The sequence below is a fragment of the Dysidea avara genome, chromosome 8 (assembly GCF_963678975.1).
Source record: "Dysidea avara chromosome 8, odDysAvar1.4, whole genome shotgun sequence".
NCBI classification, from domain to species: Eukaryota; Metazoa; Porifera; class Demospongiae; order Dictyoceratida; family Dysideidae; genus Dysidea; species Dysidea avara.
Window position 1 is genome coordinate 18574900 of NC_089279.1, and position 22602 is coordinate 18597501.

General features: G+C 38.1%; 2 protein-coding genes across 3 annotated transcripts; one reads left to right on the plus strand and one right to left on the minus strand.

The window, feature by feature from the left end:
• Positions 1-4111: 4111 nt before the first annotated feature.
• On the minus strand, positions 4112-12785 carry LOC136264248 (TBC1 domain family member 19-like). The gene is made up of 2 exons (XM_066058961.1): positions 12644-12785; positions 4112-5869 (listed from the first exon to the last, which is right to left on the minus strand). Exon 2 carries the CDS (start codon positions 5863-5865, stop codon positions 4285-4287), a length of 1581 nt encoding a protein of 526 aa, XP_065915033.1. The 5' UTR covers positions 5866-5869; positions 12644-12785; the 3' UTR covers positions 4112-4284.
• A 72-nt stretch (positions 12786-12857) lies between these two features.
• LOC136263052 (NFX1-type zinc finger-containing protein 1-like) lies at positions 12858-19224 on the plus strand. Of its 2 annotated transcripts, XM_066057504.1 has the most exons (3): positions 12858-12996; positions 13330-13389; positions 13453-19224. In XM_066057504.1, exons 2-3 carry the CDS (start codon positions 13342-13344, stop codon positions 18940-18942), a joined length of 5538 nt encoding a protein of 1845 aa, XP_065913576.1. In that variant the 5' UTR covers positions 12858-12996; positions 13330-13341; the 3' UTR covers positions 18943-19224. The 2 variants fall into 2 exon arrangements, with proteins under 2 accessions (XP_065913576.1, XP_065913575.1); XM_066057503.1 differs by having other exon boundaries at positions 13330-19224.
• The last annotated feature ends 3378 nt before the right edge of the window (positions 19225-22602 follow it).

Genomic DNA, 22602 nt, shown 5'->3' on the forward strand with positions numbered 1-22602 from the left:
TGATATGATTTTTAATGATACATAGGAGTTTCTACAATATAGCTATATCATACAGTATGATAGTACTGTATAGTAGGGACCACAAAGGAGTAGGCGTGGCCCGAGAAATAATATCATCCAAAAAGCAGCCTCAATAATTTCCCCTGACAACAATAAGGCAGTATTGGTTAGGTAAAACTAAGCCCAAACAAGCTTTCAGATCGACCTGAAATGCTTTCAACAAGTTGCTACAGAATTTTAAAAATAATTTATTTAACGGAATTTTCTACTGACTGACTAATTAATATAAGTAACTGACTGACTGATGCCTTCAGACAAGCATAACTCAATAACGGCTAAGGCTACGGGCTTGATATTTTCACTGTTTGACGTCGCTTTGGCCCAACAGGTGCCTTTTGGCATACCGCAGTATGTACAATGCATTCTTCATGGACTTACCAGTGTCCTTTGTGTCCCATTCATCTTTGCTGACAGTGAAAAGTGTCGATTTGACGATAGCATGTGTATAAAACTCAAATTCTATCTTTAGCACCAATGTTATGGAACATTTTGTAATACTGCACCTAATAAATTGTTTGCACTTCATGGACTTTAGCTGGAGAAAGGGTGTATTAATTGGGCTTTTCCACACCCGCAAAACCAAAAAGAGGTAAATCATTATTACCAATACACTTGATTCTGTCATAATGATTTAGAGGTATTCAACAGAAAAAGGTCAGAATTAAATTTCCTACCAGAACAACACTGTGTTTGTTCTCTCTAGTCTAAAAGTTATGGTAACCATTATAGTATAGCTTAAACTGAAACAAACATTTTTTAAAAATAAGCAAACTAAAGAAAATCAAGAGAGCAAACGTGACTGGGCCTGTGAATATTGGGCATGTGAGCACATAAAATTTGCCTACATTTTGAACTTTAATCACCCATACCTTTATGTACCAATGTGCTATAGCTTTGAATCTTTAAGCAGATATTAAGCAATTTATTGGCTTTATAATACAAGTAGCAGAATGCAAATATTTTACTCCAGTACTGAGATACGTCCTGTTGTGTGACAGGGTGTAGTTTGTGCCCGCAGGCCTATGACAGTTATTAAGACATGTGTAACTATGGTATGCATAATGATGCCTTCAGGGGTTTATGGGACTATTTAATTATTTGGTTTTTTCTGACATTAATTGTTATACCTGACATTTGTTAAATGGTCAGGTTATCAAACAATTTTGGGTAAAACTGAAACCCACAGAAGCTATATTTTTGTGAAATTTGTATGGTTGCTATGCAGCTAATAAAACTTTGGTTGCTATGGTAAAATGCCCAAGGCTGACACCTGTCCAGCAGGTGGAATGTTGTTTTAGGAATACAGGACAATCCAAAAATGCATTAAAATAAACTATAGACCATTTTGCAAACTTCACCCTACTGTCTGCCAGACTATCTTGCCATTTGTGTGACTGTTCTATTTGGCTGGTCTATTAGAGCTAGCATCTTAATTATTTATACTGCAGATTTTGCTACCTATAAATTCAGTTGTTATAGCTGTTATTGCATTGACCGTTCTGTACTGTCAAACAGTAATATTTGTGTTCTAGCCACAGTACAAATTATTAGGCTTTCCAGAATTTCTAGATCTCATGGCATATAGGAGCCAGCAAAATGAATAGCTCTATACATATTTGAATTATATAGTCAAGTTAAAACATCAACCAACACACAGTAATCTAAATAGGCCTGAGTAAAATATGCCCAAATTTTGTCCAAAATGCTTTCAAAACTTTTACCTATTATGCTCTTCAGTGTTCCCATAATTATTATGCTCCTAGGATAGCAGCATTTCTTACCATTATCTTGGAACATTTTAATAAGTGATATAATGCTCTATTATAATATTTCACTACAAAGTTACTGTTCTATAATGGAAAAAGTATTGATCTAAGAAGCTATTTGAGTGCTCTATTACAGTTTGCAGCTGCATGCAGTTTCCATTGACTGCTCTATTAGGGAGTATCAATCTATATTCAAGCTCCACAGTTTGAAAATATCCATCTAATATTGCTAGCATTATGCTTGCATAGCACTCCAGTCTATTACGCTTCGGCCTGCGTCAAATATGTCAGCATAATAAAAAGCAAAATAGGTTGGAGTGCTATGCCAGCATAATGCTAGCATATAGGTGGATATTTCAAACTATGGAGCTTAAATTCCTTGAAAATTGGGTGGCCTGCAGTTCGAATCCTGGGGTAAGGAGGGATTTTTTCCTTTCTTTGGCCCTTTTCTTTCACCTTATTGTTAGCTAGGTTAAGTAATCATTTAAAGTCTCCAGTTCTTGTTAGGTTAGGCCACTCCAATTGGTAATTATGTTTCTGGTCCACCGCCCGCATCCTTTTTTGGAGAATGTAAAATTTCAGAAAGACATGGGGAAAATGCCCGCATCAGATTTTTTTTAAAAAGCCAGATTTTAGAAACAAATATTGGGCTGCAACAAAGGTGCTAAATCAAACTGCTGATAATTTGCCTTTTATTAGTGAAAACCTGCAAGAAATGAACATAGTGAATAGTACAGATCGATATACTCTAATAGAACAGTCAGTAAATCACAAATATACTCTAATTGAGCAGTCACTGCTTTGTTGCTGAACTCCGCCCGCCCGCATCTAAAACTAAACTTCAAATGACCAGAAACATAAAAACAAATTGGAGTGGCCTTAGGTAATCCAAAGGCTGCAGCACATGTTGCTGTCAGACCTTCAGTGCTGGTCACTGTAAAGTGCTAATAATAATAATATAATAGATCGATACTCCCTAATCGAGCAGTGAGTGGAAAATGCAAGACACTCAAATGCATGGCTCCTTAGATCGATACTCTCTAATAGAACAGTCACTTTGTAGTGAAATACTCTAAAAGAGCATTCATTGATTAAAATGTTCCAAGGTTATGGTAAGAAATGTTGCTAACCTAGGAGCATAATGCAAACATAATGGGGAAAACTGAAGTGCATAATAGGTAAGAATTTTGGGAAATTCCTGAAAGCATTTTGGGCAAAATTTTGAGCATATTTAACTCAGGCCTAATTACGTTATTTATTATGCTGGCATATTTGATGCAGGCCTAAATCTAAAGTTCTTAACTGTATGTAAACATGAAAAATACAGCATATGGCAGCAATGCAAAATAAGGACAAGTCTGTGCGACAACTGATAATTGTGTAACATATCTGGTTGTGGGTTAAAAATGTCTATGCAAGCTTTAGTCACAAGGGATTAGATCTATAACCAGGCTAAAACTTTAGTCCTGACCCCACTACTAAACTAGTGTAAAAATAATTTTAAAATTAAATCATGGGAATAGAGATTGCTGAAAAAAGTAAAGAAACAAGGGTCAAACAAGCCAGCATGTTAAACACACAAAGACCTCTATTTGGACTCAATGGATATGGTAGAAACTAAGGAAAAACAGTATTTTCTCCATAAATCAGGGGCAAATTAGTACTGAGAATGCTTCTGTATAAATGTTTATTTAGAGATCTCTGTGTGTTTAACATGCTGGCTAGTTTGACCCTTGTTTCTTTACTTTTTTCAGCGACCTCTATTCCCACGTTTTAATTTTTACAATTATTTTTACACTAGTACAACATGGATACCTAACAAGATAAGTAGAGGCGGTGGTGCATGATATTACTCATGCAGTATCAAGTCAGTCATCATGTACATTAGTTATCTAATACTATCAGTGTTATCAAACACCAATGTATTGTTACCTTACTATTGAATATATATTTTCAGCTTTGATATGTCTGACTGTAGACAATGTATAGCATGCTGTGAGGAGTAATATGGCTTCAGTTAGGTAGTGTGTACACAACAACATTGCTGCTGTGGTATGAACTTAATATGCTGTGGTTAATAAAATGTAAGTAATGAAAAGGTTAATGTGAATAAATTGGATACTTATCAACACATATTAACACGTTGGTTACCCTTGCGGAGGCTAAGTCAGATCAATGGCAAAGTGAACCTAAAAGAAGTAAATTGCTTGAAAGTGGATGATGACATTGCAACATGCATTTAAAAATAGATCATGGACATGAAGAAAGACTGGTGTTTAGTGGAGTGTTCTATTAGGATTTTGGAATAACATAGACGATCTCTATCATAGTTCATGATTATGTGCACATATCTCACTGCATGTGAAGTCAATCAAAAATGTGCTATATACGAAAACTGTATACAATGACTAAAATGAGGGGGTTAAATTATTACATGTATGTTGGAGTAATAATTAAGTCAGTCCAAAAATAACATGTGTTGCATGAGGGGAAGAACTTTTAATGTGTGGAGATTTCCTAGTACACCTTCAGCCTCAGCCAGTGAACTGATATGTAACAAACTGGTAGCTCTGAAGTGGAACACCGCAGCTGCAAGAATAGGAACAATTTCTAGTGAGTCAAAACCTACAATACGATCCCAGAGTAGCAGTACTTGATCAGGATCAAGGTAACCGGAGAAGGCATACAAGATCCACTTATAGGCCAATTTTAATGGTTCTGCTTTGATGCTTTTCAAATGGAGTACTAGCGTGGGATTCTTTTGTTGTAGTACATCTTCAAACAAACAGCACAAGCTTAAGAGACTGTTGGGGTGTGAAGAAATAGTGTGCAAGTGAAATAAGTACCTCTTGTACATAGCACTGAACACAACATAGAGTGGTATGGGGTTGGCTTGGGTGAAACACAGTGGAGCTATATAGTAGCTGAAGCCATGGATAGGGATCACTCCACTGGGGGGGTATACTACTTCTCTATCTGAGATACCCACTTTTCTTTTGGTACGTGCCATGGGAAGGTCTACTGGTGCATAAGATCCTATCTCCTGTATTTCAGTGTCACGTAAAAATGTGAACAAGATCTGATAAAGGAGGTCTTCAAACACAAAGTAATTGTCATCATTTGCCACTGTGTTCTTCAGATCTTGTAGCAGAATTGAATCAAACAGGAACTTGTATTTGATAACCATTTGTTTCAATTTTTCAAAATGCAGCACATGTTTGCCTCCACTAAAATCAATACAGAAAGCCATACGCCACAGTTCAAACCTGTTGCCTGTAGGACATCCATATCTGCACAGAAATCTTGCTGCAGCATACAGTCCTTTCTTTATCACTTTACTGGTTTGAAGGAGAACTTCATCTTCTGCTGTTTCACTGCTATAAGCTGCACTGTCTAGCTGGACTAGCTTGGGATCCAGCTGTTCAAATTGTATTTTTAAATCTTGTAGGGATTTCACTGTAATATTTAGTGGTAACATTTTCCACCTCTCCAAATCAACCATTGCTTTCTCAGTTAAGTTTGGATTTCTAATTGTACACAGGATTTCAAAAATATCTTTAGCAGTGAACAGTGGTCGGAACTCTTTCACATCACCCCCGGTTAGCATCTGACTAAGTGAGCCCCATTGACTTAAAACATACTCTTGCTCTGGTCCAGTTCTTTGTTTAGAAAGTGGTACCCCAAACTGGGCAGACATCCTATTGATAGCTTGTCTTAACCTAGTACTCCACTTGGTCTGCACTTCTTCAATAAAATCAACCGGCTCTTTGATGAAGCAACCATAGTCTCCAAAGGCTTCGTTATTTCTAAGCAAAAAATCTGAGCTGTTCTGTATGCCAATCAGCTTCAACTTCATGTACTCCTTGTAAAGAGCATTCTTAACATGGACCTCCAGTTCGGTTGATTTAAATGTCTCCAATGCAACCTTCTTGATGTCTTTGTTTTTGACGCTTGTTGCTAGAACGGCAGCTTTCAGATTTCTCTTAATGTGACATGCCAACCCAATATCCTCAACATGATGAAGGTAATGATCATCCATGTATCTACAGTAACAATGTATGAAAAATAACATCATGTGCCTATACTGAAAACCCTATATGGACAACAAGTACCATACTAAAGTACGGATTAAGTGTCCACTAGTATATCTGCAGGTGCCCATTTTCATCTGAAACTATCAATTATTGAAAAAGAGAAGTGGCTATTACACTACGTTTTCAGGTTTTTCAGCCCATTACACAGCGTTACAAACAAAGACCATTACAAGAAATAGCTATGCAATCAATCCATTTATTATGGTAAATATAGAATATTTCAATTAGAAACAAGGGGAAGCCATCACATGTTACCACGAATCGGCACCTTGCACTGTCAGCAAAAAGAAATGGGGCACAAAGAAGGACAAAGGTAAGCATATGATGTCTACATTCTACATACTGTAGGCACCTGTTTGGCTGAAACAATATCTAACAGTGAAAAAAATCATAACCGTAGACTAAGCCATTATCAAGTTACTCTTGCCTGAAGGTATCAGGCAAACGGGCGGGCAGGTAGGGCAGTTAGTCAGTCAGTAGAATTAAATAAAAATTCGTCTGAATTCCATAGCAAATTATCGAAACATTTTTGGTTGCTCTGAAGACAGTTTTGAATACTACCAAGGTGCATTGTGAGGCTGGTTTCTGGTCAATATATTTTATCTTTTTTTTGTGAGAAAGTGCATGATCCCTAATATATAGTACCATTGCACTGCATGATAGTACATCCCCCCATCCCCATCCCCGATGGCTTCACAACATGGGCATGACATGGAATGGTGATTACATTGTTTATAATTATACTCTTTACACACCTGGGAAAGGAATTTGTAGATTTTAACACGCTCCATTGACACCTTTAAAACATAGACATCTATAAATTACCCATTATAGGAAGTTATGAAGACAGGTGGGTAGTTAGCCAAAACTTGCCACATTATTCAAGTGGCAAGACCTGAACATGCTCTGTCAAAGAGAAATGGACTAATGATTATGTTGGTTCGATTGCTTGTCCCAAGTTATACTTCTGGACCAAATTAAGTGTTCATATAGTGACTTACAGCTAGCCAAAGTTTCAGTTAAATGGAATTCTCAGTGAGTTTTGTCTCTGTTATTTGCCTACACAACTGCTTTTTGGAGAACAAGACTACTGTAGCGAATGACAAGAGATTCACAACAGAACGATGGTTCTTCAGACTTTTCACCACGCAGTCAACACCAATTAATAAACAGGGCAGATGGTCTAGCACTAAGCACAGCAAGTATGCAGATTAATATATTTTATCCCAGGGTGTGTATAGGATCTATGCATTGATTACCCTTCAGGACAGATGTTAACTTTTTTCAAACACATATTGTAGTGAATGTATTGTGCGTAATTAATGAAGCCTAAAGGGTATATAAAAAAAAACAACAAATGTACACATGTACAGGGATTTACAGAGTTCTTGCAATCCAGAAATTTTAGTGTATGTGCATATTCGTTACAATATCTAGTCTAAAACAATGGCATAGCCAAACTTAAGCAAGCCAGGGCATTGTTCTAGCATCAAACTACTTTGCCTTACCATCAATCGATCAGAGAAATTAAAGACGTGGGCCGGATTAAAGTTATAGCTACTCCATTATTGGATAGTACAACTTAGCCACACAATACTAACCGTGTTATTTTTGGCAATGTTTTTCGTTCCAACTAGACAATATGTACAGAGATGGGTTATCCAAGGAATTTTCCCTCGAGTAACTCAGTTGTGTACAAATAGTAGGAGGCAATAAATAGAAGCAAGATCATGTGATTACAAAAATCTGTGCAGCATTGTGTCAAGGAGTGAAGGATAAGGATTGGTATTAACTTTTCTGGGATGGACAGTTAACATTCATATTAACTTGTGTAACTAACAGTGTGGTCAAAACTCGAATAAGGATAAGAGAATAGAGGTGAGGTAGCCTTGAGGTATTATTAACACTTGTCTAGCCATGTAGATACTACTTAGTGATAGTTCAAATGGTATGGAGTACTTGTTCAGTCAGCAATTGTTTTCTTTTTTGTTTCTAGGCTGACAACTCTAGTGGCAGGGCATAGTCATCATGTGACACAGCACTAAAAGCACCTCGTGCTTTAATTCAGGTTTCTTCCTAGTCTGCTATTAAGATACGTATGAAAATCATGTATGGAATAAGAAGGTCAATAGCTAGCTAGCTTTCACTTAGAGTACATAAGTCACCTTGCATACAGTAGTGTAGGTAAAGTATACATAGTGATGCATATACATTTTAAAATGTTGTATTGATGTCCATATGTATATGTGCTGCATGGTTGAATGGCTTGCCTGCCCAGTGCCTTGGCATGGCAAATAGTCTGGCTACAACCACTGGTCTAAAACATACCAATTTTTTTTAAGTTTGACGTCCTGGAGAACCACCATTATCCAGAACAAGTGTGCCAACTTGTGTTACTAGGCCACTCCAACAAAATTCATTGTTTCCCATTTCCCGCCTGCTCCTATTTTTAGAACCACATGATTTTATTCATCATTTGACCACGTGACCTCGAAAGTCCATTATTGGCCACACGTAGCTGCAAAGCCAAACATGCAACTCATGAATGCTTGTGTAGTGTGTTTAGAAACCTTGAAACTGCTGCTAAAGTGGATAATATTCAGTCTGGACAAACTGGAGTACTCTTTTGTCCAGTTTTTTTACAGCCTGCATAGTCCCAAGGCTTCCCAACACTAGTCAAGCATCAGGTCAGTATACAGTAAAGAGAGTGGAAGTTGGCGTTTCCAAAGATAGACTGGACAATTCTGATATATTTTTAAAGGACAGAAACCTTTGGCAAGTTTGTAAAATTCTTCGTGAAGCCTCAACAGACCAATCTATCCAATGATTTTGAAGTTTCTTGTGTTTCAAAGGCACCAAATGCTTTTCAAGTTCACAAAGGAAAAGAGTTTTGCTTGAGCCAATCAATGAAAAAACCACAAAAGACAAGCTGTACAATGATTTGGTTGAGTTGATGAAGACGAAAGGCCTGAAGCTGGGTATAAGTCAAGATGAGATGGATTTTGGTACGAGGCTAGTGAAATGCATTCGGGGAATTCTGTGGTATATTGATGGGGCTCATCAGATATTGAGCCAACATTCTAGAGGAGTGTCTGAAGCCATGTATCCAAAGTCTCTATTTGAATACTACCAAATAACTCAACTATTGCCTTCTAATCCTTTAAAGGAGTATCGAGCTGTTTCTACACTTGTGGAGTCTGGTCTGTAACTTGTTAGTGTACTCACCTGGAAGTAAAGTAGGGAACTTACATTTTCTTTGAAAAGTCCCTGTCAATGCTGACTCGCATGATGTATTTGAAAGCAGCCAATCTGCAATTGAAAAGGTGAAAAAGTTACATTCCACAGTATCACACTTGTGCTATGAGGAAAGAAATGTACAAGAAATTTGGCCGTATTCACCACAGATTAAACCTTTAGCTCTTCGGTGGTTTTATAAAGAAGTATCTAATGATCACCCTGCAGCAGCCACTACAGACCAAGCTGAAGTGGACAAGAGAGCTCAACTAGCCATAGACATGGAAGATCCTGATATTGTGATAGATCTTCGTGAACACAACATGGGAAGAGCAACACAGTTTGACACATTTTGGGATGAATGTGGCAAATATTTGAATGAGGAAATTGGGGTAGCAGTTGATGAGCGACGACATGGTACAGTGACTCACCTTGGAAGAGCAATCTCTGCAAAAGACCTGGTTGATCAAGTGAAGTCCTGCTGTCCTGAAAACACCCCCATACCAAGTGTCAAATGGACCCGCCAGCAATTCTGGCCAAAAACTCCAGCAGCCAAAAACACTATGCAGTACACTGGAAAGTTCAAAATGAAGTTTATGGTGCAGCAACGGCAGTGGGAAGCACTCATGTGGATAGCCATTATGCAGCAGCTACAATCAGGTACATACACTAGTATCTATACAGTACATGTGGCGGAATTTGACAACACCGGGCTACTGATTATCTAGTTTTATGAGTTTGAAGGACAATTCAAATTAACTATATTGCTTGATAATTTAAAGTAGGAGTACGCCACTAGTGACTTAAGTATTCCATCAATTTCAAATTTTGACCTGTCATTTCATTTTTCTATGAACGAAATTACTGAAATTTCTAGGTCAATACCATGCATGTTATGAGGTCAAGTTACAGCTGATTAAAGTCAACAAATCACATGTGTGTGGAAGCCTGGTTTTACCAAATTCAGTCACATAAATATTACTAGTATGCTAGTATGTATACTACAGACTGAGTTTGCATTACTTTATTGTAGGTACATGAGAGAGTATTCCCTTTTACTGAGAGATGTGTGTGTATTTGTGTGTCTTGATGACAAGCACAGGATCAAAGTTGGTAAGTTGTACTGCTGTATTAAATTTGATTTCAAGCACTATTTACAATAGGCGAACCCAACTGTCCAGCGGCTGCTACGGAGAGAGGCTGACGAGTTCCTGTTCATGTTGAAGAGCATTTTACTGTGGCAGATCATGATTTTACAAAATTTGGATTGGTGCCTTCTTGTATCTTAGCGATAGATCTACCAGAAGAAATCTCTGATTCGTGGTACTGTGGTCGAGTCATTGTTTCCTTGAAAGAGACTGTTTTTGAGCCTTCATCTCCTTTCAGACACGCATGTGAGCTACATCAGGTCCTGAAATCATTGTCATTAGACAAGAGGGTACTTTTTGTGTGCTCAGATGGTGGGCCTGACCACTGGCTAAACTATGTAACTGTGCAACTCTCAGCTCCTTACTCTGTCTGTTTCTGAAATTAGACCTTGAATACTTGAGTGCTGGCAGAACAGCCCCATACCACTCGTGGAGAAATTCCATCGAGAGAGTTATGTCTATCTTCAACCTAGGACTTCAATACGTTGGACTGGCCAAATCGGAGATGTCAGATGAATATGAAAGGGAAGCAGTTAAGTGTAATAATATGTCACAATTAAGAAAATTACAGAGAAGAAGCCTAACTTTATTCAGGCTGTGTCTGATAGCATCTCACCAGTCAAGTCCCTCCTCTCAAGTGTATTTATGTGGTTATATTTGAAGGAAAAGTGAGTCAGCTGCAATGCAGCTGCTACACCTGAAGAGTTGAGTGATTTTTGGACTGTGGTTATTGCTTTGGATACCACACTTGAAAAGAATGGCAAGTATGGGAAAGCCAACATTCAGAACCACCAAAGGATAAACAGCTTTATCCAGCATTGCTGCCAATCTAGTCACTATACATACGACATCCTTAAGTGTGGTGACAACAGATGTGCACCTGGCAAACCACTTATACTATCAAAGGAAGTCTTCGACAAAATCAAACATATCCCTCTACCTAAACCAGGTGAAGATGGACACTATCTTCCATTTTCTGATGTACTTGGGCAACCAATTACTGAACAATACAGGCCATCTTTACAACAGAAAGCCCCGAGGAAGAAGAGTCTTCCTGTCTTTTTACGCAAGTGTTCAGCATGTGAAAAATGTACAATTAATGGTACAATGTGATGAGTGTCAAACGTGGCGCTTGATTTTTTCCAAACATAAGCTGGATATTCGCAAGTGAAGGTTTCTCCAAAGGTTTTGGATGATTACACATATACCTGTGGAAGCACTTTGACTGAGCTAGACCTGGGTAAGGACTTCAAGATGTTGAAATCAAAGACCATGTTTGTGGTGATGTTATTGAAAAGCTATGGTATTCTGCTGGATTGGAGTGTCTACTGTGTTGACCAGCCTTTCACATCTAAAGACCATTATCCCCAGTGTGAAACTTGCTCTAGCCATGAACCAGTGAAGAAGTAGTGCTATAGGTATTAGGTATACCACAGATTCCTTGGACACTTATCATTATTTTAATTTACTGCAGTTTGAATCATTTGTACTCACTTATTCACTTTCAACTTCTTACTCATTCATTTACTTTAACATTTCACTCGTTAATTTAGATAATGAATAATGGATAATGAACTGCCTGCACGCATGTATTTTTGAGATCAATGAAATGGGAAACAATGAATTTTGTTGGAATGGCCTTAGTTGAAGTGCTAGAAAAGTAAGCAGTACTTGACAATAGATTGCTTCCTTGGTTAAAGTGCGCATGCGCTTAATATTCAAATGTTGCAAGAACTCCGCAAATCCCTGTACTGCAGATTGCACGAATCTTTAAAAATTGCGTGATGCATGCGTGTGTACGCACACAAGATTTAAAAGCATTTTGTTTCACGGAACAGGCTGCTGATGTCGGGGACTAAGATTCCTAATGTAAGCAACTTGTTCCGTGAAACAAAACATCTTCATTCTTGTGTGCGCATACACGCATGCGTCACGCAATTTTTAAAGATTTGTGCAATCTGCAGTACCGGGGTTTTCAAGTCCGTTGTCCTATTATAATTGCGCATGCGCTAAAAACCTACTAACCGAAGGGCCATTCGCTGGTGATAAAGGAGTCACAACAACACAATGAGTAATAGTTTTACCACATTTACAATCATCCATCATAATAGGGCACACACAGTTACCTGATCTCACTTGAATCTGCCATTTCTTTCGCACTGCTAAGCGCATGCGCCAAAATATATAGGACAATGGACTTGAAAACCCCGGTAGCACGAAATGTTGGCTCAGGCCCGCCCACAAATTTGATCACAATGCTATATACTATGACATTTGCTTATAGAGCACTTACGCGCCTTCCGTGATTATAAATTCCATTACAGGTCTATACAATACATACCGTTTATTTTTCTATGTGCTGAAAGGAGTTACCACAGATCAATTGCTATCATCATAGAGTAGAAGTTTGCACTAAAATCGATGTCACCATCTCGAATTTATTACAATATAACTTTAAATTCGCGCGAGATGCTCACGTGATATAAACAATCACGTGATATAAACAATTACGCGATGGGAAATTACCGAGAAACCCCCTCTTTTAAAGACACAGGATGACTCAACTTTTTTGATTGTATATTTTTGTCAGTCGCGTTTGTGTCCAGTCATTGCAGAGTAAAAGTAAATTCTAGCTGCGCACACTTGCGCGCCGCCTAGCTACGCACTGCCCGCTGCATTTTGAGCTCAAATCAGGTACGTACGTGGTCTTGCAAGGGACCCTTACACATACGTAGTTGTATTTACATAGCTGGACTACATAAATTACAGTTTGCTGTAAGTTAGTGCCCTGGCTGGGGTGGGAGCGGGCGGGAAAGGAGGGAGACAGCAAGGGAGCCGGGCAGTTAGCTACAGTAACCGCACGAGTAGCTATACAGATCTAGCTATACTGAATCAACATAATGCATCTTTGATTTGAACCCGGGCTGTAACATTTGAAAGCTCCCATAGTACTGATGCTATAAATGCTAGTAACCATTGGTTGCTGTGGTCAAGGTCTGACTAAGCTCAGTTGTGTTTTGTATACAGGTGCTATCAGCTATGGAACGTGGCAACGGGCATCAAAGTACCAGGAGAGGAAGATTTCAATGCAATGAGTTCTACCATCAGACTAAACGCAATGGGGAAGGCACACGCAGGTTTAGAGAATCTACTCATCCTCAAGGGAGAAGTCAAAGCAGATTAGACAATCAGAAGTTGTACAGAGATAGAAGCCCTATACAAAGTACACACAACAGAAATGACACAAGAAGATGCTCTGATGAAAGAAGGAAAATTCAGTACAGGGACAAACCAAGACCCAGAGACAGTTCTAATGGTATTCATAGAATGGACACTAGCACTGTTATTACATACTGGGATAATGACCATCTTAAACAATTAGCCAAGAAAACAGAACCAGATATTGTGGACATCATATTCAATGATCAAAAGGTATTCTTTAATATGCTTGGTAGCGATGGCATACTAAAAGATACTCATAAGCTAAAGTTGCTCATTCAGATTCTGTATAATCTGACTGCAGTACCTGTTGGGTCTGAGCATTTCATTTCTCTGCTCAGTCAAATCACATCAGAAAAGTATGATGCTTTTTATATGCATCTTGCAAAATTTATCAAGAAAATGCCAAGTGAGCAGTCAATTACTAAACGTGATGAAAATTTTAATGTGCTGAAGTACATCTTACAAACCTTCCACAGATTTTTGGTTACCATACCACGGCAGTGTGTAATACTCCCACTCAATGATCTTCTTGAGGCTACCAAGCTGTTGCAGCAGCAACAAAGTTCGAGGTACGATGAATATGTGACAAGTGCTAATAAGCTAGTAGAGTTGTACAGAGAATCTGAAGCAATGGATGTTGATGGTGAATTGTTTAATTATCGTACCACACCTATTTTGCCTAATGTAAATGAAATCAGTAGACGAGCAAGGCCTAAATTGCAGGCAAACTTGATTGAAGGGTCCTACCGAGATTGGGATCATTACTTACATGTCCAGTTCTCCCTTTTAAGAGAAGATTTTATATCTCCATTACGGCAAGGTATTTGTGACTACAGAAGAGGCTATGAGGAACAAAGTAGGCAGAGCATCAGAGTATACAAATATGTTCGTATCTTGGAACCCGTTTGTTTGTATACTGGTTTAGGATTTTGCATTCAGTTTGATGTTTCCTATGGCCACTTAAGACGTGTTGAGTGGGAGCATTCTCGCAGGCTTAGTTTTGGTTCTCTTCTTTGTCTATCTTGTGATAAATTTGCATCAGTCTTTTTTGCTACTGTGGTCAGTAGAGATCCTAAATTGTTGAAAGATGGTTTTTTGAAAGTGCAATTTGAAAGCACCAATGTTTTGGAAATTTTAGAGATCAATCCTCAGATAGAGTTCACTATGGTGGAATCTACTGCCTACTTTGAAGCTTGTCGACACATTTTAAAACGCTTACAAATGATTGTGGATGATCCACCTTCATTTAGAGCATACATCGTAGATTGCAAACCACAAGAATCTATTCAACCCCCGTCATATCTGAAAGACACCACAAATGGAAATGTTTGTTTTGACCTTAGTGCACTGAACTCCTCAGCATCTGATGACAGCTTGAGCTCAGTCAATGTACTTGACACTCATGCTTGGCCACATTGTGATGATGTTAGTCTAGACAAGTCACAGCTTGCTGCAGTACAGATGGCACTAACACAAGAGCTATCAGTCATTCAAGGTCCTCCTGGCACAGGGAAGACATACATTGGCTTAAAAATTGTGGATATTTTGCTTAAAAACAAAGAGATATGGGACCCTTTACAACATTCACATATTTTGGTTGTGTGCTACACTAATCATGCTCTTGACCAGTTCTTGGAAGGCATACTAAAGTTTGCTAAAGAAGAAGGAAACTCAGTAAAGATGGCAAGAATTGGAGGTAGATGTCGCAGTGAAGACATTCAGCCCTACACCTTGCAAGCACTGCTTCGGCAACACAAGCAGGATAAACGGTATACTTTAAGATATGAGCAACAGCAATTAAATGCAAAAAGGAAGGCAATGGACCTAGGGAGTATGGCTATTACTCAAGAATTGTCAACTGTATATCCTCAAAAGGATGAAGAGCTAAAGATTTTAGAACTTGAAGACTTGGCACCACTAATTCATGGGAAACATGTCAGTCAGCTGAGGAAAAATTTCCAGATTAATGAAGAGAACAAAGAAATAGAAAACTGGTTATTTTCAGCTCCTAAGAAAAAGAATTTCACCATGAAAGAAAATGCTAGGGGTAATTCTAAGCATCATCAAGTCCAAATAGAAGTTGAACCATCAATTGCTGAAGTAGATGCTGAAGCTGCTATGTTAGAGAATGATCGTATCATTGCTGGAGAACAAATTGAACTTGAACCAATGCTGCATGATAGAAGAAGGTCCACAGGCAACACTAGCCATTCTGGTAGTCCTGGTTACAGGCATAGCAGCTATGACAAGATAAAAGCACAACAAATTAAAGAGGGTTTGAAAGGGAAACCAATGAGTGAAAGAGCAGTTCATAACATTGATGATATTACTCATCTAGATTATGATCGAAGGTGGTCTCTTTATCAGTACTGGGTCAGCCAATATTTGCACAAGTGCAAACAGAAGGTAGCTGGTCATGCTGAGACCTATTCACTTTCTTGTCAGGAATACCAGAAAGCTCAAGCTGAACTAAACTACGCAGTACTGTGTGATGCTCATGTAGTTGGTGCCACCACTACTGGTGCAGCCAAGTACCACAACATTATACAAAAGATGAGACCAAAGATAATCATCATTGAAGAGGCAGCAGAAGTCTTGGAATCACACATAGTAACTACATTGACTTCTAGTACACAACAAGTAATTATGATTGGAGACCATCAGCAACTTCGTCCTAAGCCAAATGACTATCATTTAGCTACTGATTGTAATCTTGAAGTGTCATTGTTTGAACGTTTGGTGAAGAATAAATTGCCACTAGCTACACTAGAAGTTCAGCATAGGATGAGACCTGCTATAGCTGAATTAGTATGTCCACATATTTATCCTATACTAATTAATTCTCCTGATGTGTGTGATTATGAAAGTATTAGGGGAGCAAAACATAATGTTTTCTTTGTTAGCCATGCCAATACTGAAGATGACTTCAATGGAGAGTTGTTGAGTCATTCAAACCAATTTGAAGCTGAATTTTGTGTGAACTTGTGCCACTACTTTATCAAATTGGGTTATCGGCACACTCAAATCACCATATTGACCATGTATACTGGCCAGTTACTAAAGATGAAGAAAATGATGGTAAAAGAACTCTTTGATGGCGTTAGAGTTTGTTCTGTCGATAATTTTCAAGGTGAAGAAAATGATATTATCATACTCTCCCTTGTTCGCAGTAATGCCGAAAAGAAAATTGGATTCTTAAAAGAAATTAATAGATTGTGTGTAGCTCTGTCTAGAGCTAAGATGGGGTTGTTTGTAATTGGCAACTTTTTGCTAATGAAGGAAGAAGGTGGCAAAGAATGGGTTGATATTATACAAGATATGGAGAAGAAAGGATTAGTTGGAAATGCATTGCCACTTTATTGTTCTATCCATGACAAAACTACGGAAGTTAGTTCAGGAGGTGACTTTCATAAAGTTCCAGAAGGAGGGTGCACTGAGACATGTGGTGTCAGGTTGTCCTGTGGTCATCCTTGTCCTCGTGCATGTCATCCTGCCAGTATGGATCATTCAAAGTACAATTGCAAAAAGAAATGTAATAAAGAGCTTGGTTGTTCTCATAAATGTAAAAAAGAGTGCTGGGAGTGTAGAAGCAAGTGTGGGCCATGTGCAACAATGATTACAAAAGACTTTACATGTGGCCACAGTAACAGGGTAAAGTGCTCTGCAAACTTTGTTTTGCACAAGTGTCACAAACCTTGTATAAGGATGCTTCCATGTGGGCACATGTGTAAAGAACTATGCCATGAACCTTGCAAATGCAAAGAAATTGTTTCCAAGCCATTGCCATGTGGACACGTTGCAAAGAGAGTGTTATGTTGGAAAACACCATCTGATATCAAGTGCAGAGAAAAGTGTAAAGAAATACTGTCTTGTGGTCATCGTTGTTCAGGTGATTGTCATTCCTGCTGCTTGGGACGGCTCCATGTATCATGTATGTCTCATTGTGGCCGTACTTTGTCTTGTGGTCACAGGTGTGGGTTTCCTTGTACCAATGAGTGTCCACCATGCCCTAAACCATGTGTAAATTACTGTAACCACAGTAGATGCACAAGAAGATGCAGTGAACCATGTGTTCCTTGTATGGAAGAATGCCAGTGGAAATGCAAGCATTACAATTGTACCAAGCTGTGTGGTGAAATGTGTAGTCGTCCTCGTTGTAACCAACCTTGTCCTAAACGTTTAAAGTGTGGTCATCTTTGTATTGGACTTTGTGGAGAAACATGTCCACGTTGGTGTAGAAAATGTCATAAGAAGGAGGTAACAGAAATCTTTTTTGGAACAGAAGATAACCCCCAGGCTCATTTCATTCAGTTGGAAGATTGTGGCCACATTTTTGAAGTGTCTGGTCTTGACCAGTGGATGGATCAACAGGACAGTGATACTGATAGTAAGGCAGTTGAGATCCAGTTCAAACGCTGTCCCAAATGTAAGACCGGTGTTCGTAGGAGCCTGAGATATGGTAATATCATCAAGCAGACTCTCCGTGATATGGAGGAGGTGAAGAAAAGAGTTGATGGAAATGATGTTGAGAGTGAGAGAATGGTGAGAACTATACAAGACTCTGTATTTGCTATGAAACACTCTCTTGCATGCATCCATCAAAGTATTCATCGCTATATCAAAAAATACTTTGATGGCATTGAAAGTAGAGCACAGCTTGTAGATCATTCAAAAGGACCTCATCCTACTCATGTGCAGTCTAAACCAGCTTTACATGAAATTAATTCGCTTCTTTATCAATCCAAAAATTTGCCAAGGATTTTCAAATTGCGTGATGCTACACTCAAGCTCAATAAAGAATTTGAGTTTGGCACCATGAAAATTTGTGTAAAGGATATCGAGACTCACTTGCTCAGACTATGTGATGTTATGACAGTGAAGAATTTGACTGAACAAAACAAAACTGACATTGATTTGGAATTCAACCGCTTGTCCACTTTACTTCGACTTTTTCAGTTGTGTGAAAATCTAGCTGGTGCAGAGAAGGTTGAAAGAAGTGATTTGAAATTTCTGAATGATTCTGTGGAACATCTCAGTTCTGCTGGTATTAGATCAAAAGATAAAATTACAGCTGAGTGTGTGTCTGAACTTGGCTCCAAATTTGGAGAAATCAGGAAGAAGTATAGAATTGGTAGTATCAGCAAACAAGAAAAGATGGAGATTGTAAAAGCAGTAGGTCTTAGCAAAGGTCACTGGTTTAAGTGCCCCAATGGCCATTACTACTGTATTGGAGAATGTGGAGGAGCTATGCAAGTGGCAAAGTGTCCTGAGTGCAATGCAAGTATTGGAGGAATGCGACATCAATTAACAGCTGGAAATCAACATGCTCCTGAGATGGATAACTCACATCACCCAGCTTGGTCTGATGCTGCTAACTTGCAAAACTATGATCCTGCTGATATCATGGATGTTAACTGAAAGCACATAATTATAAGGTTGTAAAAACAATTACGGTTGTACTGCGAAGGTGCAGATTTTGTACTTTATATTTCACGGGGACTGTGTATGGAAATGCATTATTTTGGCAATTACTTCACATAGATCAGGAATAAGGAATGCTTGAATGCTTACGTGCAAGTACGTATATGTTTATACTTTATTGAGCATCACATTAATTGCACCAATGGGTGTACATACTGGTCACATACTTATAAAACATAATTAAATTGCTCACATTATTCTTTTACAGTAAGTAGCTATGTTTAAATGGTTGGCTATATTATTATATACCTATGCTACCAGCTGCAGTTTTAACTCACATCATTAATGTATAAATTGATTAAGATCTAGAATTCTCTGGATTTAAATGACTGCATGGTCATGCACATGGACCAGGCTTCAATTAAAAGGCCTGTATAACCCTGTAGCTATAAAGCTTTTCTGACATTCATAAGCCCATTAATAAACTTATTCAAAAACATTTTGGCTGTACAAGTGCTTTTATTTTTAAATGCTTCTTTTCTGTGTAAGTGTAAAAGATCATCTTTAACTATTGATAATTTGAACATTATTGTCCTTTAATGAACACTATAACATCCCATCATATGGTTGTCATCAGCATGATAATCCAACCAACATTAATATTTCTATTGTCATTTAGCTACACATTGTACATTCCCCACGATGAGTGTAGACTTTTATCTCCTATATAATATAACCTGACAACTGCTGGAACAACCTGATTGACATTTCTGATCTCATAGCTGAGCAGAGCTGTGTACCACATATTGAATTAAGTATTAATTTGATGGGTTTTTCTATAGACTTTGAAGGTGAGTTTCAACCTCTGATTTGAGTTTCCTTCTGTAAAATAAAATTCTGAACAAGCTTATCATCTGTTCTTTCCTGAAAACATTGTTTGGCATGACACATGAGGCAACTGCTTTTTGAGTGGCAAACTAAGGTTTTCCTGCAGGCTGTACAGTAAGCAAGTTTTGCACTTTCAACTAATTTACAGCACTAGCTCTACACTGCAAGAGCTTATTTTACATCGTGAAGCTCTAGAGTAAGACAGTACAGTGTTAGCATCTGCTACTTTTCTGTCCACAAATGAATCTCATATGTATGTAGTATACATGTAGCCAATGACAATTGTAGTTCCACCTTTTTTGTTGTGCCTTTCCTGATATCCTTACAAGTAATTTTTATGACAGGTAGGCGACAGCCCATCGTGATATATTGTCCTTATATACAATATGAGCATACATTGTATAGGTGGCCATGGTATGCACTGAAATTCACAGTTGTTGGGGCAATGTTGTTTCATGTTCATCAGCAATGAAAGTGGTGATCTCTTGTAAAGCAACAATGCTTATTCTTGTAGACATTCTGACATGACTATATTATAGTGATTATTAACCTATACATGTTACATAATATCATGGGCACTCTTTGCTTTGCCTATATATAATATATACACACTTGTGCCCATGGTGTAACTATTACATAAAATTATAGTGCCATTGAATTTAATGGATTGATTTTGCCACTTTGAAATTACGTAATATGGCAACCATTAAATTTTCTGCTTATACTCCATGTGATTTCACTTTACCATTCATATCCATCTCTTTGTCATTAATAGATTGTATGTTGAAATGCCACTAACTGAATGACTGTATAAGAAGTGTTTACAATAGCAAAATTTTGCCAGACATGTTGAAGGTGAATTTGTATATACGTAGTAAACATATGATCCCAAGCTATATAGCTTTGACTTTCCCTATATATCCAATACCCACATCTTGAGAGGACGCAGGAACACTTATCTACTTGAGGAAGTTACTTGCTCTGATGAATATCTATAATATTATGTACACACAAGTTTAGAACTACAATATCCTCACCTACATGTGTGGGAAATGGCTGGCATGCAAATAATGACCAGACCTTACTGTACTGAGGGTTCAAATGTACGCATAATGTTGCAATTGCAGGTTAACATGGTGAGCAAAATTAATAAGCACAAAACATCAAAATGCTTTTGGTCTGAGTATGAAAGCGGTACATTGCATGCATATACACTGTATTGTACATGTGTGGTCTGTATGCCAGCACAATGAGTACACTGTGTATGCAAATACATATCCTGTTGAATAGCTATAGTGTACAACAACAGCATGAAATAATTAAAGCATTTAATTACTACACAGGTATACAGTAGTTAGTTTTCATAACAAGTGCAAATCTGTTATGACACATTCAATGACAAAATAGCTTATTATATAGTAACTACAAATTGTTGGCATGTACGCTATACATTTATATAGCTAGTATACACCCTTGTGCTACCTTACATATTATAATCTATGCGAAAGAAAACTGTGTCATCTTTGAGGTACTGACATGTACTGGTGATCTTGTGAAGGTCTGCATCACAAATCAATTTATCCTTGTACCACAGAAAATTAGTGCTCCTCTCTCCAATATTAACTCTATTACAGCCATGATCACAATGATTCCCGGTTTCCAAATGATGTTCACTGTTATTAATTTGGTTTAACAGCTTTACTTCACATTGTCTCTTTAATGGCCACTTCAAGTTTTCCATCATATGGACCCTTCATAAGCAGTAATCCGACTAACATGTCTTGTCCATATACACTTATACACATTTTGAACCCCTTGTGATGAGTGTAGAATGGATCACTGTACTCTTCTTCTTTGTATAACCTGATATGCAGATGACCAGTGGTTACCAGATGTCATTTCTGAACTCAAGGTATAAATTTTCTTGTACCACTTGTTGGATTGTGTATAATCAATATGGTGAGTCTTTTCTAGATTTTGCAGTCTATTTTCAATGTCTGCAGTTTTCTTGTTGAAGTGGCTTTCTGTGGAAACAAAATTTTGAACAAGTTCATCTCTTGTTCTTTGTTGTGAATCTCTGAGAACATTTTTAGCATGAGCCAACTGGTGTTGCATGGTAACTAGGTTTTCTTGCACAGTAGCAAACGCTTGTTCAAACTCTTATTTAGCAAGTTTTAAATTTTCTAGTGTAGCAGCTAATTCATTTTTGACCACTGCAAGTGCATTTTTTATTTCTTGAAGCTCTACAGTAAGAGAGTCTACAGTATCTGCTCATTCTTTACTTGTGTGTCCAATTTTCACTATCAGAGCATCCTTAGTAAATGACAAGTGTTCTTTAACTTTCTCTTTGTTGTGCTTTTCCTGATCCTTACGAGCAACTTTTTCATGACAGCCCATCATGTGATATTCACACTGAATTACTTCTAAAGGGTATGTCTTCAAGTGCTCATCTACATCATCTCTTGGAATGCTGCCAACATCACACTTGTTGGGACAGAGTACTGGGAATTTTGGGCACTCCTTCTTGTGATCACCTTCAATTTTCTGATATTCTCCTACAACATTGCAGTACTGACAGTTGATTTTGCGACATGGACACTGTGTCTGCATATGGGAAGTCAAATCTTGTCATTGCAAATATGTTCCACATGCAAGGATGCAGGTGACTTCTTCAAAAAGACATATCTTCCTGTGTTCATCAATGCTTTCACGAGGTATGGTACCAGCATTGCAGTTGTTAGGGCAAGGTAAAGGGAACTTGGGACACAA

Bases quoted from the DNA above. Each gene is read 5' to 3' on its own strand.
- LOC136264248 (XM_066058961.1), bottom strand. From the start codon at position 5,865: ATGGATGATCATTACCTTCATCATGTTGAGGATATTGGGTTGGCATGT.
- LOC136263052 (XM_066057503.1), top strand. From the start codon at position 13,342: ATGGAACGTGGCAACGGGCATCAAAGTACCAGGAGAGGAAGATTTCAA.